The following is a 19402-nucleotide window of genomic DNA, read 5'->3' as shown; positions in this document are numbered from 1 at the left end:
CAGGGAGACAGGGGGACAGGGAGAGAGGGAGAGAGGGAGACAGGGAGACAGGGAGACAGGGAGACAGGGAGACAGGGAGACAGGGAGACAGGGAGAGACGGAGACAGGGAGACAGGGAAAGGGCCCAGAAGCGCTCATCTGCCATTCCGGTGCAGAGTGAAGCTGTCGACTTAACCGCGGGAAAGCGTGAGAACCGACCTTCTGCCCCAGCCACACTCCCTGTTCTGCGGACACTGGAGACACAGTCCCGTCTGAGTTAGGAGCGCTCTGGGACGTCCCTGGGGGTGACCTGAGACCCTGGGTCTGACACTGCGGCTACCACGTGGGAGAGCGGGGCTGACCCATTCACGATGCCCGGTCTGGGCACCAGGAGACACGGGTCCACCTCCTGCTCAGCTGGCCCCTAGTCCTGCCACCCCTCCAGACTCGGCCTCTCACCTACAACCACGGGACGACCCTGAATAAGTACGCTTCATCCGGGCTCTCGGGCAGCGCTGTCCAACAGGGACACAAGGTGCGCCACGTGAGTGAACTTCTCTAGTTGCCACGTTTACAAAGGTGAAAACCAAATTATTGAAACTGACTTTAATAACTTACTTTACTTAACCTAATATATGTAAAGCATTATCAGTCTGACATGCAGTCAGCACCGAAGTGTTAATGAGGCATTTTACATTCCTGTTTCTGTTCGTAGTCTCCAAAGCTGATGTGCATTTCTCTTCCAGCACGTCTCAGTTCACACTAGCCTCCTCCCGGGTGCTCAAGAGCCACAGGGGCTCTGGCCACTGTACTGGACAGCAGCTCCAGGGGGTTCCCCTAGGGGATGCGGCTAAAAAGGGGGGGTCAGTGTACACACTAACCCTGGGAGGATTTCCCCAAAGCAAAGGCTGTCCCGTTTCGAAAAGCCTACACACGAACGGACTGCACCTTTCTACCCTTTCCGCCATCAAGTTCCACCTGTGTCCCTTCTGGATGTCAGGAAGCCCCCCAAGCTCGCAGCCGGGACCCCGGGCCTCCAGGTGAACTTACCTACTGTCCGTGTCCAGGCCGACAAAGTCCTTCTTCTCGAACGGGACACAGAGCAGGGGGACCTTGTCCCCAGACTTGTCGGTGGCCCTGTCCAGACGCTTGGACTCGAGCACAATGAAGAGCGACTCGATGAAGTCCTCGATCCGCTTCTCCACGCCCGGGCAAGCCTCGTAGCTGGGGTAGAAGGCCACGTCGGTGCGCGGCTGCTCGGCGATCTCCCCCTGCAGCCCGAAGACGAAGAGCCTGGAGTCGTAGAGGGTGGAGCCGTAGATCTCCTTCTGCATGTGGAACTTCTCGAAGGTCTGCGGCCAGTCCTTGGCCGAGCAGCAGTCGGTGATGGTGACGAGGCCCACGACCTTGCGGTGCGTCTGGAAGTCGCCCCACTCGTTGTTCTCGGGCGGGTAGTGGTGCCGGTAGCGGATGTACAGCACGCGCTGGGAGTCCCGCACGCTGATCTGGCTCACGGAGCAGATCCTCTTGTAGATCCGGAAGAAGTTCTCTTCCGAGACGACCCCCACGGGCTGCACCACCACGAGGAGCGTCTGGTGGTCCTCGGCGCACTGCATGTAGTCCGGGACGCTCATGGTGAAGTCCCTGCCCGGAGACACGAAAGGAGACTTGGAGGCGCGCGCTCGCGCGGTCGGCTGGAAAGGCTGCTTAGGGATGGGGCCTGATGCTGACCACCTGGGAGGCAGGGGAAGCCCCACGTGAAGCCATGGAATGCAGTGTGTCCCCCAAGTTCTGCAGATGACTGCCACAGCTCCCACCACAGTCCCCCCACTCCTGGACTGGGCGCCGAGCTCCTGCAGAAAAGGGGCTGCCCCCCATTTTCTGCTCCCGCCTGGTCGGGCACTGGTGCCCTCGGGGCTCAGGAAAGTTTGCTGAGAGAAGGAAGGAACAAATGAGAACACGGTGAGAAGGAATCCAAGGGCTAGACTTGGACTCCAGGCTGCCTGAGCTCCTAAGTTGCAAAATCACGGAGAGAAGAAAACTTGCCTTATGAGAACCCACCTGGGTTACGGCAGGTTGCTAGGTGAAACACCCAGCACACTGCCCAACATAAAAAGAGGGGTCCTCCACATCCACCATCCCCCCTTTGTACACGATGGCACCCTGGGAGAGCTTTCCTAACCTGTCTGAGCCAATATTGTCCGATATCAAAAGGAAACCAGCCCTGACCGGTTTGGCTCAGTGGATAGAGCGTCGGCCTGCGGACTGAAGGGTCCCAGGTTCGATTCCGGTCAAGGGCATGTACCTTGGTTGCGGGCACATCCCCAGTAGGAGGTGTGCAGGAGGCGGCTGATGGATGTTTCTCTCTCATCGATGTTTCTAACTCTCTATCCCTCTCCCTTCCTCTCTGTAAAAAATCAATAAAATATATTTTTAAAAAAAAGGAAACCAGAGTACATGATCAGCAGGACTGCTGAAGAATTAAATCAGATTACCCCTAGGAAAGTATCTGGCCCACTGAAGGTACTCCCAAGTGTTTGTTGAATGAATGAACGAATGAATGACCAAATGAGCTGAATTCCGCCCCCTCCTAGAGACCATCACACTGGAAGTGGCAATGCCAGGAAATCTGAAGACCATGGCCAACTCCTGACTCTACACTAACCACGTGGGTGACCAGAAGCAGGCCTGTATGCGTCTCTAAACCCCAGTGAAATCGTGAATAAAAATGAGGATAATCATGAACAACATAAACTGATGAATAAAAATAGATCCAGTGACAGAGAAACATCAATCAGAACATCAAACCTCAGGGAAGGTAGGGGAGGGTGGGGGTAAGGGGGAGAGATCCATTGATTAGGCATGCATATAAGCCTAATCAATGGACACAGACACCAGGGGGGTGGGGCATGAATGGGAGGTGGGGGCTAATGGGGGAATAAGGACACATATGTAATACCTTCATCAATAAAGAATTTTTTTAAAAAAAAATGAGGATAATCACACAAGCCTCATAGGGCTAGCGAGTGGACACTCTGGTTTTGATATTGTACCAGAGTGTGGCCGGCTGGCACCACCAGGGGGAACCGGGCACAGGGTCGTAGGCTCTCTCACTGTTATTTCTTACAGACGCATAGAAATCCATACCATATCTCCAAATTAAAAGTCTAATTTTTTAAAAAGATACTGAGATGAAATGGGACCACCCATCCTATATAATAAAAGCCTAACGTGCAAACTGTCGCCTCAGGCGGTCATTCCACCGGGAGACCGGGAGTTCAACCACTCGCTATGACGTGCGCTGACCACCAGGGGGCAGACACCCAACACAGGAGCTGCCGTGACCGCACTGGCCATAAAGATAAACTGCACCATGGACCCGGCGCCGACACACCAACACTCGGCTTCCCCCAAGCGGGACACAGGTCCCCCCAGAGCGACACCCCACCTAACTGCAGCCAACACTGCCAAGACCCCGTGGTGCAAAGTGCGGCCACAGCCCAGCCCAGCCCAGCCCAAAACGGTGGCTGTGGGCGCCAGGTAATGACGTCACGTAGCAACGCCCGGCTTCCTCTCCCTAGCGACCAGCCTCCTAGGAGTTCCTTCAGCCCAGGAACCGACTTGCTTTATCGCCAGGTGCAGACATTTTACAGTTTAACCAAATGTGTGTGAAGCGTCTCCCGTGCCTCATCTCACCGATCCTCACGGAAGTCCTGGAGCAGACAGGGACCCACTCGGTGGAATCCTGTTTTCTTTCCCTTAGCCGGAAAACGGAGATCTAGCAAGCTTAGAAACTTGACCTGACTGAAAAGAAGAAATGGTGGACCTGGGAGCCCCCACACTTCCACACACACCCGGGGGCCCCCATAATCCACACACACCCGGGGGTCCCCATAATCCACACACACCCGGGGGCCCCCATAATCCACACACACCCGGGGGTCCCCATAATCCACACACACCCGGGGGCCCCCACACTTCCACACACACCCGGGGGCCCCCACAATCCACACACACCCGGGGGTCCCCATAATCCACACACACCCGGGGGCCCCCATAATCCACACACACCCGGGGGTCCCCATAATCCACACACACCCGGGGGTCCCCACACTTCCACACACACCCGGGGGCCCCCATAATCCACACACATCTGGGGTCCCCATAATCCACACACACCCAGGGGCCCCAACACATCCACACACACCTGGGGGGCCCCATAATCCACACACACCTGGGGGCCCCATACTTCATACACACACCTGCAGATCCCCATACTTCCATACACACCCGGGGGCCCCCACACTTCCACACACACCCGGGGACCCCCACACTTCCACACACATCTGGGGGTCCCCATAATCCACACACACCCAGGGGCCCCAACACATCCACACACACCCGGGTGGCCCCATAATCCACACACACCCGGGGGCCCCATACTTCATACACACACCTGCAGATCCCCACACTTCCACACACATCTGGGGGTCCCCATAATCCACACACACCCAGGGGCCCCAACACATCCACACACACCCGGGGGTCCCCATAATCCACACACACCCGGGGGCCCCCACACTTCCACACACACCCGGGGGCCCCCACAATCCACACACACCCGGGGGTCCCCATAATCCACACACACCCGGGGGCCCCCATAATCCACACACACCCGGGGGTCCCCATAATCCACACACACCCGGGGGTCCCCACACTTCCACACACACCCGGGGGCCCCCATAATCCACACACATCTGGGGTCCCCATAATCCACACACACCCCGGGGGCCCCATAATCCACACACACCCAGCGACCCCCACACTTCCACACACATCTGGGGGCCCCATAATCCACACACACCCCCGGGGGCCCCCACACTTCCACACACATCTGGGGGTCCCCATAATCCACACACACCCGGGGGCTCCCACACTTCCACACACATCTGGGGGTCCCCATAATCCACACACACCCAGGGGCCCCATACTTCATACACGCACCTGCGGATCCCCACACTTCCACACACACCCGGGGGCCCCCATAATCCACACACATCCCCGGGGGCCCCAGACCCCGCTATGCCCGGGCCTGAGCCGTGGGCCAGAGGGAAGCGGGAGGGAAGGGCGACACTGAAGAGCGGGGCAGGGTCCTGGGCAGGTGGGGACACGGCCCTGGACAGGCCCTGGACGGGGTGACCGGCCGGGACAGGTGCATCAGGACCCCGCTGGGCAGGCGGCCGGCAGGCGCGGCTGAGGCGAGCCCCCGGCGGGACCGCTGCCTGGCGCCGCCGCCGCCGCCACACGGGGACAGCCCCCCCCCCGCAGCCGCCGCCCCGTGAGGGCCCCCCACCCTGCACTTACACAGCGGGGGGCCCTGGGCCCGGAGCCCGAGCCAACCAGCGGGCGGGCGGCGGGCCGAGCAGCTTGGGGGTGCACTGGCTCGGAGCCGCAGTTTCCCAGTTGGGGGGCGGGGCCGGGCCGGCACGCTCCTGCGCATGCGCGGGCGCTTCCGGGCCGTGATCCGCTCCGGGTTTTGGAAGAGACACCTGGAGAGTGAGGGGGAGGGGCGGGGAGAAGGGGAGGGGGAGGGGCGGGGAGAAGGGGAGGGAGGGGGGAGGAGGAGGAGGAGGAGGGAGGGTGCAGAGCCGGGGGAAGAGGGAGTGAGGGCGGTGGAGGAGGAGGGAGAGAGGGGGCCAGTGTAAGGAACACAGGCGGTTCCAGGCTTGGAGTGTCTGAGCCAAAGGGGCGCAAGTCTCCTTAAAAGAAAAAGTTCTTGTTTGTACCTGTGACGTAAAGGAGACCGTGGGTGCAGATACACTACTTCGTTTAGTCACGTGTTGATGTCTTTTTCTGTAATTGGCACCGGATTTGGATAATTACTTATTAATTTTATTTATTTATTCATTTATTTATTTATTTATTTGCAGTTGGCTTAAACGTGTCCCATGTGGTTCAGGCCAAGCGCATCTGTAAAATGCTGTGCTACACCAAGAACGGCATTTAGTAAGAGCAGCCCGGACCTTGAGACCTTGTCCTGTTTCAGATGGAGGGACCCAGAGGCCCAGGGCGGGCCGAGAAGCAGAGAAGGCGAGAACCGCTTCCGCCCCCGGGCGCGCCCCGAAGGAGGGGCCTGTCCTGCATCCCTCGCCCCCGCACTTCCTAATCCCTTAATCCAGTGGTCGGCAAACTGCGGCTCGAGAGCCACATGCGGCTCTTTGGCCCCTTAAGTGTGGCTCTTCCACAAAATACCACGGCCTGGGCGAGTCTATTTGGAAGAAGTGGCGTTAGAAGAAGTTTAAGTTTAAAAAATTGGGCTCTCCAAAGAAATGTCCATCGTTGTCCTGTTGATATTTGGCTCTGTGGACTAATGAGTTTGCCGACCACTGCCTTAAGCCTTACGGCATTCCACCTCCGAGGTGGAGCCCTCCCGCAGAGACCCCTGCAAAACCCCATGGGATCACACAGCAGCCACCGCGTGGAGCCAGGCTTGCTGTCACTCCAGGTACCTAGTGTTGTAGTGTAACCCCCATCTTACAAAGGACGCCTCAAAAAAGGTCGAATTATGGAGTCATTTATTAAAAGCCGGCGGCATACGAGGGAGCAAAAGCGCTCCAGACCTCGCAGCACCAAACAGCTTGCCACATCTGGCTGATATTGACAGAATATCACAAAGGTATTGATTACATCGTTGGGTCTGGAATGAGGAACCTGTTTCTCGAAAAAGCATTTTTACAGAAGAGCAACTTAGTTATCTAAAGTATCTACGAATCACTGCATCAACAGAAACGCATTATCTGGGACCACCTGGACGATTTAGGATAATTGTGCTGTCCAGATTCCGGGACCACTGAGTCAACCGAAACTCAGTTATCTGTAGCTGCTGAGACAATTTAGGGTCACTATCTGTCCTGGGTCCCGGAGGAATGTGCTTCAATGACCAGTGAGATCACAATCAATGGGATATTCAAACCGCCATCAAGGGAGTTTTCCATCATACATAAGTTCAGAAAATCAAAATAACTTTTAAATGAGTACAGAACCCAAAACAGTAAGGTTAAAATATTAAACAGCAATTTTTACCCCAGGATGGTTGCTGCCACACTTCACTAGCCCTCACCAGCGTGGTCGCCAGCACACAGAGCTCCCGTTACAGGCTGGGGAGCTGAGGCAGGCGCAGCCGTGGCACAGGCTCAGGGGCTGGCCCCATCCCTCGTGGGTAAAACTGCTCTGGCTCTTGGGGCCTTGCAGTCCATCCGCATCAAGGGTTCCCAGCAGGAGCGTGGGAAAGCTGTCCTTGGTTACAGGGCCCAGGAGCCCAGCTTGCAAGCTAGAGGCGGAAGCCGCTAAGGACTTAAACTCATCAATGTTAAAAACAAACAAAACTTCCCAGGAGGCCCTGGCCAGGCAGCTAAGTTGCTTGGGGTTTGGCTCCCCAAGTCAGGGCACAGACAAGAATCAACCAATGGCCCTCGCTGGTGTGGCTCAGCGGATAGAGGGTCCGCCTGCGGACTGAAGGGTCCCGGGTTCGATTCCAGTCAAGGGCACATGTCCGGATTGCGAACTTGACCCCCAGTGGGGGCGTGCAGGAGGCAGCGGATCCATGATTCTCTCTCATCATGGATGTTTCTATCTCTCTCTCCCTCTCCCTTCCTCTCTGAAATCAATAAAATATATTAAAAAAAAAAAAAAAGAATCAACCAATGGCCCTAGCCAGTTTGGCTCAGTGGATAGAGCATTGGCCTGCGAACTGAAGGGTCCCAGGTTCGATTCCGGTCAAGGGCACGTGCCCAGGTTGTGGGCTTGATCCCCAGTGGAGGCGTGCAGGAGGCAGCCGATCCATGATTCTCTCTCATCATGGATGTTTCTCTCTCTCTCCCTCTTCCTTCCTCACTGAAATCAATAAAAATATATTTTAAAAAAAAAAAGAATCAACCAATGAATGCATGGATGGGTGGAAGAACAAATCAATCTCTGTCTCCCTTCCTCTCTCTCTAAAATCAATCAATAAATTAATTTTTATTAAAAGGAATTTGCATACATACAGTGCGTGTTTGAAAGGCTACACAGGCACCTCCAGGCCCAGAGCACTAGAAAGAACCTCTCTCCCTGTGACTTTTTGTGTTCTGTTTGAATTTTTTTTTTACCATAGGCATGTATTTCTTTTTTATTTTTATTTTTTAAATATATTTTATTGGTTTTTTACAGAGAGGAAGGGAGAGGGATAGAGAGTCAGAAACATCGATGAGAGAGAAACATCGATCAGCTGCCTCCTGCACACCTCCTACTGGGGATGTGCCCGCAACCAAAGCACATGCCCCTGATCGGAATCGAACCTGGGACCCTTCAGTCCGCAGGCCGACGCTCCATCCACTGAGCCAAACCAGTCAGGGCTGTATTTCTTTTTTAATTAAAACATATAATGGAGCCCAGCTGGAGTGGCTCAATGGTCCTATGAAGGCGATTCCGGTGAGGGCACATGCCCCTGTTACAGACTTGATCCCCACCAGAGCGGGGCGGGGGAGGGGAAGGGGGGGGGCGGGGGGGGGCGAGGAGGAGGCAGGCAATGGATGATGCTCTCTCATCACCAATGTTTCTTTCTTTCTCTCTCTCTCTCTCTCTCCCCCTCCCTTCCTCTCTGAAATCAATAAAAACATATTTTAAAAAATAAAAAACATATAATGGAGGACACTTGGTTCTCTCAGCAAATACAGCAGCCATGGAAAAAGACCTGAGCTCTCACTTTGCTTTAAGCCAGCAAGCATTTACTGACTCTCTACTATGTGCCCAGGGCTGTATTATGACTTATTATTCATCTATAATAATAAAAGCATAATATGCTAATTAGACCGGATGTCCTTCCAGACGACCTTCTGGATGAAGCCGGGGCTGTGAGGGAAGCCCAGGTCCCAGGTGCCAGAGGGAAGGCAGTGCCAGCAGCCAGGGGAAGGAAGGCCCACTCCTGCACGAATTTCATGCATCGGGCCTCTGGTATTTTTTATAAAATAGTCATGTGCTCTCCCTCATCCCTGCCCAGAGCCAGTGGAAAACCAACTGAGTTTTTATTGAACTGTTTTCCAAGGAATAGGAATGAGTTATCAACAGAACACATCTTCAGGGCAAACCAAGTGGAGTGGATTTCCAGTGTGCCAGCCAGCCAGCCAGCCAGCCAGCCAGGGTTTTCAACAGAGGCGCCCAGGAGCTGAGGGAAAAGGCCTCGAGGACACTACACAAAGCTACCGAGGCGGCTGCTCCGTGGTGGTAAGCGCGCAGGTTGACGGTCATAGAGCATAGAAAACACAGGTGGAAGGAAGCCAGTCTTTAAAAAAAAAAATTGTGGTTGATTTCAGAGAGGAAGGGAGAGATAGAAACATCAATGACGAGAGATAATCATTGATCAGCTGCCTCCTGCACACACCCGACTAGGAATTGAGCCCGCAACCCAGGCATGTGCCCTGACCTGGAATCGAACCGTGACCTCCTGGTTCATAGGTCAATGCTCAACCACTGAGCCACTCCAGCCAGGCAGGAGGACAGCCTTTATGGTCTGTGCTCCGGGAATGGAGCTCTACGCTTAACTCGAGTGTCTTCATTAAGACCTGTGCCAGGTGGCTATTCTTGGTGCTGAGGTCCAGAAAGGACACCACAGGGCTGGAGTCACACCAGTGGCTGCTGCTATTTTGGGATCCCAAACCGGGCTGTCTGACCCACGGCCTGGGTTCTTTCCATGGCCCTTTTTTGTTATTTGACCTGTGTCCAGCACGGCCAAGGGTGAACCTGGGCGGGGCGGGGGGGCGGGAAGGGTGGTGAATTAAAGAAGACAGACAAGAGAATAAAGCTGGGGCTAGGTGGGACACTGCTCTCTGATGGAGAGACAGTGCCACAGCCTGCAAGCCGAGTCTTTATTTTACAGCCAGATTCCACGAGGCAAAGTAAGGGCGTGGTCAAGATGTTTACAATGTTCTCGCGGGTTTTGAATCTTACTCAGTTACATGCACCTGAACTCTATTAAGCCCAAATCACTCGGCCTCCTGGGAGCACAGGTTCGGACCACAAGGTCAAGCTTATAACTATAGCCTTTGGCTATAATTGTGCTGGGACTTGCATGTGGCTTTGCCACGAGAGGATCATGTCCTCTCATTAGTCCGAGGCTTGAACCTGTCCAAACACTGTAGCCGCTCTCCACACTTACTCTGTCTGTAAATGGATAAGACAAGCAATTTGGAGACAAGATTGAAAGCCGGCAAAGGAAACATTGCTATTTGTACAGCGCGTCTCTGATTACAATGCACTCACTTATACTAATTTATTTTATTGTTCCAGCCAATCTGTGGGGGAGGGAGGGAGGAGACTAACCTGCATTTTACCAGTGAGAAAACGAAGCTCAGAAAATGTAAGGGCTCGCCACGGCCCCCCAGCCGGCGAACGAGGGTGTCCAGCCCAGTCCCAGGGCCGGCTTTGCTCCTGGGGTTGTGTTCCTATGGTAGCTTTCACATTCCCTGAATGTAGAGGATTCAAAGAAGACACCAAACCTGCTCTCAAGGAGTTTGAAGACACACACGTAAAGTAGGGAAGGAGCCCCTAACATCATCGGGTCTAACCCCTCACACCCACACCAGGAGCCCCTCTGCACATGTCCTCCCGGAGAGGGACAGCGGCGTGGCACGGGTCCTGTGAGAAAGCTCGCCCGTGAAATGAGACCGAGTCTGCTTCCCTGAAACAGCCAGCCCTGAGCCTCGGAGTGGAGGGCCAGCGTCCAGAGCTGAACACCGTCCCTGAGCCGAGTCGGCAGCACCGGTGGGGGGCACCCGTCCACCTCTCACCGTGGGAGTCATCCCTTCACACGGCTGTTCTTGGGGTTAAACAAAATCAAGTATGGGAAAGGCCTTGGAGACAGAGCGGCAGATCCAAGTTCCGTCTCAACTCCGCCACCAGCTGTGGGATAGGATGATCATATATCTTGATTTGCCTGGGACAGTCCCGGTGTATGGCTGTTGTCCTGGCTAAAGAGGTCTGGTTGGGTGACATATCACCTGACACTGGGGAAACCCATCAGCCTGCGGGATCTGTCAGGAGGATTATAAAGGCTTCCTTCCTCCTTTCCACGTCCTAGGGCTGGCTCTCCTCGGCCATGCAGTCCACTTGGTGCCAAGTCTCACCTGGCCTCCTAGCTCCCAAGCCAAGAGCAGAGTCATTAACTCCACGTATTCGGCACCCCTAAGAACCAGGCACGTGAGCAGTTCTTTCACATCCACTTCCTCAAAATGATACAATCAGGGTGGCTACCCTTTATTTATTTTTTTAAAATATATTTTATTCATTTTTCACAGAGAGGAAGGGAGAGGGATAGAGAATTAGAAACATCAATGGGAGAGAAACATCGATCAGCTGCCTCTTGCACACCCCCTACTGGGGATGTGCCCACAACCAAGGTACATGCCCTTGACCGGAATCGAACCCGGGACCTTTCAGTCCGCAGGCTGACGCTCTATCCACTGAGCCACACCGGTGAGGGCGGGTGGCTACCCTTTAGCTGGCAGGTCAGGTGCAATGTGCTTGGCACGAATTGCTCGTCCCACCCTCACAATGACGCCTTAAGGTAGGTTGTTCTAGTTCTAATGTAAAGGGACTTACACTTGTTTCCCTTCCCAAGTGTGGAATAATCGGGAAATAACCAGACAATGGGTATTTACAAGTCAATGTTATTACTAATACTTGATTGGAGAAGGTGCCTTAGATCTGGAGCCAAAAGTTTGGTTCTGGTTCACTCAATCCTTCACCTTATAATAACTCAGACTCGAGTCTCAGCCGGAGCTGGACAACCAGAGCCTGCCCCGCCCCACCCCACCCCGCAGCTCATGAGGGACAAGGCTGGGAGTCACCCCAAGACAGGCGCGAAAGCTCATTTTAAACTTCGCAAATGACTCTCTTCTTCCTTCAGACATGAACGGAAAGTGATGGGAGTGGCTCCGGCACTGAGCGCCTGGCCAGGGTTCCGCCTCGGGCCTCCCAGTGTTCAGCTGCTGCTTTCGGAGATGGGGAGCTTTCGGGGAAGGTCCTCCCTGTGCGGGAACCCCATCACGCCAGACTTGAGTGGGAAAGAGGCGACGAGGTCGCACCGGAAGAGAGGAGGAGATACCGCAGTGTCAGCCAGCCTGTGCCTTCCTGGAGTCCGACTCACTCTGGGTCCCAGCGCCCGGCACAAACCCGGACACAGCGGGATCGCTGCGAAAGGAGAGCGAACCAACCCATTCGGTGAATGAACGAATGAATGAAACTTCTGAGCCCGCCTCAGGGGTCTTACCGCGGTCCACAAGCTGGGCTTCCACCTGGCCAATCCACGCCCTCGCTCGCCCGCCCCGCCCCTCCGACGCCCCGCCCCTCTGCACTCCCTCCAGCTGCGCGGAAATCCCGGACATTGGATTCCGGAGACGGCCTCGGTGAGAGCGCGCATGCTCCAGGGCTGGCGTCGGCGAGGCGTCCTTTTCCCGCGGCGCCAGGGCCGGATTTGAACGTGATTGCTTGGTAGAGAGAGCTGAGCTCCACCTGCCTCCCCCGCCAACTCCTCCCGCAGAACTAAGACTCATTTTGGTAACGTCATCCCCACGACGACGCCCAGCAAGCCGAGGGCAGACGGCTCCAATCGGAACCTTTCCACAGGCAGGGTGCGACCAGCCGCCAGAGACCGGAAGTGACGCACGGGAGGGAGCGGAAGGACAAGGCCCCTTGTTTGTCGCCCTGGAAACCGAGCCTCCGGCCTGCGTCCCAAGTGCGTCAGCAGCCCCGAGGTCGCTGGCGCGGGGAGGTGGAGAGCTGCGCGCGCCCTCCGTGGAGTCGCTGTAGACCCCGCCCCCGGTGGGCGGGGACCAGGGCCTGCGGGTGTGCGTTCCGTTACTCAGCCCAGAAATGAGTGTCAGGCTCCGGCCGCGCGCCAGGCATTGTGGTCACGGACACGGGCCGGGGGGGAGGGTTGGGGGGGTTGGACCTGCGCAGATCGCCCCATCCAGACCCCTGTTTTCCCCCCCCCCACTCTCTCTATGGAAGTACTTCCCTCTCCGTACCTGGTCCATTGCTTCCCGATCTCAAAGCACACCCACTGCTCTTTTCTCACCTTCCCCTAAGCCCATGGTCGGCAAACTGCGGCTCACGAGCCACATGCGGCTCTTTGGCCCCTTGAGTGTGGCTCTTCCACAAAATACCACGGCCTGGGCAAGTCTATGTTGAAGAAGTGGCGTTAGAAGAAGTTTAAGTTTAAAAAATTTGGCTCTCCAAAGAAATCTCAATCGTGGTCCTGTTGCTATTTGGCTCTGTGGACTAATGAGTCTGCCGACCGCTGCCCTAAGCCATGCTCCTCCGTGCGTCCTCGTCTTTTCCACATGGTTCCTTCGTCGGGACTGCCCCACGAGCACATGCCTGCTCCATGACATTGTGCTGAAGTGGCACGTGGTTCCGTCCCATGGTCCCAGGCAGCTGTTGTTCTGGGACAGAAGTGTGGGTGATGGATGGTCTGTCTTCTTTTTACTAAATATTTCCTGGTTTGTTTGTTTTTTTTTTCTTTAAAATGCATACATACATTGCTATCATAAGGAAAAATAGGTCATTTTTTTTTAAAAAGACCAGTTCTTTGTCCTCAAAGAGCTTGTTACTTTTGGAAACACTTTTTTGGTCTAACTTTTTTTATGTATATAATTTCAAACAGGAACCTGGCGCGAAATTGTAAAAAGAATTCCCATATGCCCTTTACCCATACCCACCGACTATTTACATTTTTTGTTTCATTTGTTTTACCAGTCGATAGATATCCCAGTTACGTACTTTTTTAAAAATATATATTTTTATTGATTTCAGAGAGGAAGGGAGAGGGAGAGAGAGAGATAGAAACATTCATGATGAGAGAGAATCATTGATTGGCTGCCTCCTGGGGATGGAGCCCACAACCCAGGCATGTGCCCTTGACCAGAATCGAACCTGGGACCCTTCAGTCCACAGGCTGACGCTCTATCCACTGAGCCAAACCAGCTAGGGCTCAATTATGTACTTTATAGCACCTATTTTCTCAGGTGTGATCTTTTTATTGTATCCTTTTATTTTTTTTTGGAACAATTTCTCGGTCTTCCTTTTGTCTTTCATGACTTGAACATGTTGGAAGAATACAGGTCAGCTATTTCGTAGAACCTTCCTCAGTTGGAGTTTGCCTAGCACGTGCTCACGATTAGTTCAGGTTATGTGATTTTTGGAAAACACCACGGAAGTGCTGTGAGTCCTCAGTGCATTATCTCAGGAGGCACACGGTGTTGGTTTGTGCCATTGTTCGTCATGTTAACTTTGATCACTTTGCTAATGTGCAGTCAGCGGAGTTTCTCCACCGTAAAGTTACTGTTTTCCCCATTGTAATCAATACGTAACTGTGGATTTTTTGAAGCTACTTTGAGATTGCATAAATAGCCTAGCCTCCATCCATCACACGTTCACCAATGAACTTAACATCCACTGATATCTCAAGAATGATTACCAAACAGCATGGTAATGACTGTCATTTACTATTGATGTTTCAAACAATACACCATACACTATGACATTTTGGGGGGAATAAAATGTTTTGTCCAGCAGAAAATAGGTGGGCAGTAGACACTATTTATTATGTTAGGTTTCCTTCCTTTGTAGATTAATAAAGAGGTTTCCTGTTTCATAGAGTATAATCTGAAGCACTAGATTAATTTTCCATCCAGATTATTCTTTTCCTGTTAGCTTCTACCTCCATGCCTGTCATTCATTTGAATTAACAAAGGAAAAATACACACACCCCAAGATACTATATCAAAAAGACTAAAAACCATAAATGTGAGCAACTAATACTTAAGAGTTCTTACCTATGCAAGGTAGTCACTTGTAGAACCATAAATCTTGTAAAGATAAGTTATAATATGTCCAATTTAAGGAAATCGGATTTTACATTTCAAAATAAAGTTTAAATAAAATAATTCAAAACGAGTAATCCTGAGGGTATATGAGTAGCTGCAATTCCCAGTATAACCACCAGATGTCAGAACAAGCTAAGTAGCTACTCTAGGAAAAAAAAACGAGTCTGGCCTAAATTAGGATCTAATTGCCTCAAATTGTGTCCAAAACCTTGGATTTTGTCGCTTGGTCAGAGGCGTCTGGATCAGTCAGTTCTGGAAAAATCCAAAGTAGACTGAAGCTAGGAAGGAATTCACAATAAAGATTTAACTGAATTGGCAGTGGTTTAATTCTTGAACTCGGTGGTTTGAGAATTCATATAATTACTTTTTTTAAAATTTTATTTTATTGTTTAAAGTATTACACATAGTAGTACATATATCTCCTTTTTTTTCCCCATTGACCTTCCCAAGCCTCCCCTACCCCCTGTCCCATGCCCTCATCAGATAATTACTTTACACATTTTATGTTACATATAAAATCATATGTAACCCAATTGGAAATATGTTGTATATTACATATCAAGTTGTTATAATTCAAATTTGTATTATTCTTTATACATTTGGTGTGTCTTTTTTTTTTAATGTATATCTTTATTGATTTCAGAGAGGAAGGGAGAGGGAGAGATAGAAACATCAATGATGAGAGAGAATCACTGATAGGCTGCCTCCTGCCCACGCCCCACTGGGGATCGAGCCCACAACCTGGGCATGTGCCCTTGGCTGGAATCGAACCTGGGACCCCTCAGTCCGCAGGCCGACGCTTTATCCACTAAGCCAAACCGGTTAGGGCTGGTGTATCTTTTTTTTTTTAAATATGTTTTTATTGATTTCAGAGGAAAGAAGGAAGAGGAAGAGAGGGATAAAATCATCAATGTTGAGACAGAATCATTGATTGGCTGCCTCCTGCACACCCCCTACTGGGAATTGAGCCCCAAACCCGAAACCCAGGCCTGTGCCCTGACAGGGAATCAAACTGTGACCTCCTGGTTCGTAGGTCGACGCTCAAACACTGAGCCACAGGGACCAGGCTCACTTTGCTTTAAAAAAAAAAATACATGTAAACATGTTACTTTACAACATTTTCACTACCATTATTCAGGCTCATAAACAATTACTTCCATTAACGTTTCTCAAGATATTGTTGGAGACTGTAGTTTGTGAACTTGGCCGAAAGTAAGTGGAATAAGCAGTATTTTTATTTTCCCAGCTTCCTCTGAGCACACTGGGTAAAATGGGGCCTCTCCGCAAAGACTAACAGTGCACTGTGCATCCTCGGCCAGCTCTGTCCACAAAGGCTGAACTGGTGTCCTACCCTGACACTAAAAGCATGAATGAGTCAAAGGCTGGGCAATAAATCATTTTCCGAATTAACTCATTTCAGTTCTTTTCTCTCCATAACACTGAAGGAAGACCTGCTGAGTTGTTGGTTGATGACTCACTCCGTTGGGACCTGTACCAGCCTCTGATCGTCTGCTGGGCGTTCTGAGACTTGAGAGACACCTGCCGTAGCACCGTCTCTTCTCTTCCCATCTCATTGACGTGAACACGGTTCTCAGCTCTTACACACAAAACCTAGAACTGGGGCCCCGGGCAGTGTGGCTCAATTGGTTGGGCGTTGTCCCGTGCACCAAGAGGTCACCGGTTCAAAATTCTTGGTCCCAGGTTGCGGGGTTTGCTCCCCAATAGGGAGAGTGCAGGAGGCAGCTGGTGGACGTTTCTCTCTCTCATCAACATTTCACTCACTCCTTCTCCCTTCCTCTCCCTAAAACATCAATAAAAACATATTTTAAAAAACAAACCTAAAACGAGAGAAATGGTGCCCAATCTCTCTCTTTTAAGCAAAAAAATAAATATTTTTAGATCCATAAAAATAACGTTTAAATATTTATTTCATGAGGAGATTTATTTCTAATAACATTTACCTTTATGTTAACGTAATACGTATCAAAATTTAATATATGTATCATATGTTGGCCAATTGTGTACCACCAGTATCTTCATTGATAAATCAACGAAGAAGAAGACAAATTCTGATTTTAGAGCCTATGGACTCAGGAATTTTCATTTTTAACAGATTGATTAATATAGGTATTCAGGGCCCGGCCAGTGTGGCTCAGTGGTTAAGCGTCAACCTATGAACCAGGAGGTCATGGTTCGATGCCAGGGTAGGTTGTAGGAGGCAGCTGATTAATGAGTCTCTCTCATCGTTGATGTTTCTCTCTCTCTCTCTCTCTCTCACTCCTCTCTGAGCTCAATAAAGACTTTTTTTTTTTAAGAAAAAGCCCAGCAGAACTTTTGTTCCATTAGCAGCTGCTGGCCTCCAGCCCTGCGAGCTCTTGTACGTGCCCCTTCCCGCCGAGGTGGGTACTGGGGCCGGGAACAGCGTGTCCTGGAAATAAATCTCCTTTCAGAGGGCCGTGTCTGAGCAGAGCGGCAGGAAAAAGTGGGTCAGGTCTTGGCGTTTCTTTTTTAACAAGTACACTCACTCCCAGCGCTTTAGCTGGGCCCACGGCCAAGTCAGCTGGGCCTTCCCAGGCCTCCGCCAGCCGCCAAGTTCCTGTGGGGGACCGGGCGGGACCTGGGCCGGAGCAGAGCCCGCGGGGTGAGTGACTCAGGCCGAGGGGACCCGCCTCTCCTCCCAATGGACAGAGAGGGACGGAGAGGACGCAGCTGTACTCCCCGCTATTGCTGCCGGGATGAATCGCCGCCAACGGGGGGCTTCACACCACAGTGCATCCCCCCCTCCCGTCCCTCCCTCCCGGGAGAAGCCTTCCAGTGCGGGCAGCTCCAGGCCCAGCCCCATCCTCGCGGGCGGCAGCTCCCAGCGCCCACCCACCGGGAGCTGGGGGGAGGGGGGGGCCGTGCGGTGCTGACCTCCCGGGTTGCTGTTACTGCGATGATGTCTCAGAGCTCAGAGCTGGGGGACCTGCGTCTGCACCCCGCTTGTCTGCCCAGTGGCGTCACCTCCTTGGGACGCGGCTTCCCCTGGCACAGCCTCCCCCTTCGTCTGCCAAATGGAGCCGCGGTACTCACCTGAGGGCCATCTGTGCAGGTTAAACGCGTTAGACCTGGAAAGAGCCTACTGTGAGAGAGGCAGCACATAGTAGGTGCTCCCACACGTTCCAGCTTCTTCCCACTGCTCACAGGCTGACCCATCTCATGGCAGCACGTGACTCAGCCCGTCCCTCCTCGTGGACTCAATAAGGAGGACTCAGTAAGCAACTCCGGGGCCGGGAAGGGCCGGGGCCTGCGCTGGGCTCTGCGAGGGGGGAATGCGTCCGGCCCGGGCCTGGCCCCTGGAAGGGCGTGGGGGCGCCTGGTCGCTCCGATGCGGGGCTGGGCTGCAGGGAGTCCGCACAGGGGCTCAGGGAGGGGCCAGCAAGGACAACCAGGGAGGCAGCGAGGGCGCCCAGGGCCGTGGAGAAGGCTGTGCCCGGGAGGAGAGGCCGCCGGAGTGCAGCACGGTGATGCTCCGGGCCGTGCTCTCGGCTGCAGGACGGAAGCACCCAGACATCCGGGCACCGACTGCGACCCGGACAGGAGGTCAGGGCAGGCCAGTCCTTTCAGGGGCGCACCGGTGCCCGGGCCCGGGACCCCGTCGTTGCCCGTGGCTGCCTCTGTGTCCGTTGCTCCTCACGGCCCCGAGGGGCATGCGGCAGCCCCAGGCCTCACACGTACCCATCCATCCCAGAGGCGGGACAAGGGGCGGTTTTGTCTCACGCCTCTTTTTAAACCTGAGAGGCATTCACATAAAAAAACGTCAAACTGCCTTAACCGGTTTGGCTCAGTGAATAGAGCGTCGGCCTGCGGACTCAAGGGTCCCAGGTTCGATTCCAGTCAAGGGCATGTACCTTGGTTGCGGGCACATCCTCAGGAGGGGATGTGCAGGAGGCAGCTGATCGATGTTTCGAACTCTCTATTCCTCTTCCTTCCTCTCTGTAAGAAAATCAATAAAATATATTTAAAAAAAAACAAAAAACGTCAAACTTTGTAAAATGCACGACTCAGCCATTTTTAAGGTGTAACTACTCAGCCATTTTTAAGGTGTAACTACTCCCAAGCGTGCAGTTCAGTGGTGTTAAGAACATTCACACCCGGCCGGTGTGGCTCAGTGGTTGGAACGGGGAGGCTGTGGGTGTGATTCCTGGTCAGGGCACAGGCCCGGGCTGTGGGCTCGAGCCCCAGTGTGGGGCATGGCGGGGGGGCTGGTCAGTGGTTCTCGCTCATCGTGAACGTGTCTGTCTCTCTGCCTTCCTCTCTGACATCAATAAACACGTATTTAAAGAAAAGAAGAGCGTTCCCGCTGCTGTGCAGCCGCCCCGTCCGTCTCCGGAGCACTTCCATCTGGCACAGGGGAGCTCTAGTTACTGAACGGCGACGCCCCGGTCTTCCTCCCCTTCGCCCCCGGCAAACACCTGCTTTCTGTCTTCCAGAATCTGACTCTCTAACTCCCCTGCCACTTT

General features: G+C 53.1%; 1 protein-coding gene across 1 annotated transcript in view; it reads right to left on the bottom strand.

Annotated features, from left to right (window-relative positions):
• The window catches only part of TRAPPC9 (trafficking protein particle complex subunit 9), a 171600-nt gene extending 166176 nt beyond the window's left edge, over positions 1-5424 (bottom strand). The window contains 3 exon segments of the mRNA XM_080646835.1: positions 1030-1623; positions 3676-3783; positions 5344-5424. Of these exon segments, the coding sequence (XP_080502961.1) occupies positions 1030-1613 (584 nt within the window). The 5' untranslated portion in view covers positions 1614-1623; positions 3676-3783; positions 5344-5424.
• Positions 5425-19402: the final 13978 nt, after the last annotated feature.

Source organism: Plecotus auritus (assembly GCF_963455305.1).
Source record: "Plecotus auritus genome assembly, chromosome: 11".
Taxonomy (NCBI): Eukaryota; Metazoa; Chordata; class Mammalia; order Chiroptera; family Vespertilionidae; genus Plecotus; species Plecotus auritus.
The sequence above is the reverse complement of the archived record's forward strand: the minus strand, read 5'-3'. Positions and strand labels throughout refer to the sequence as shown.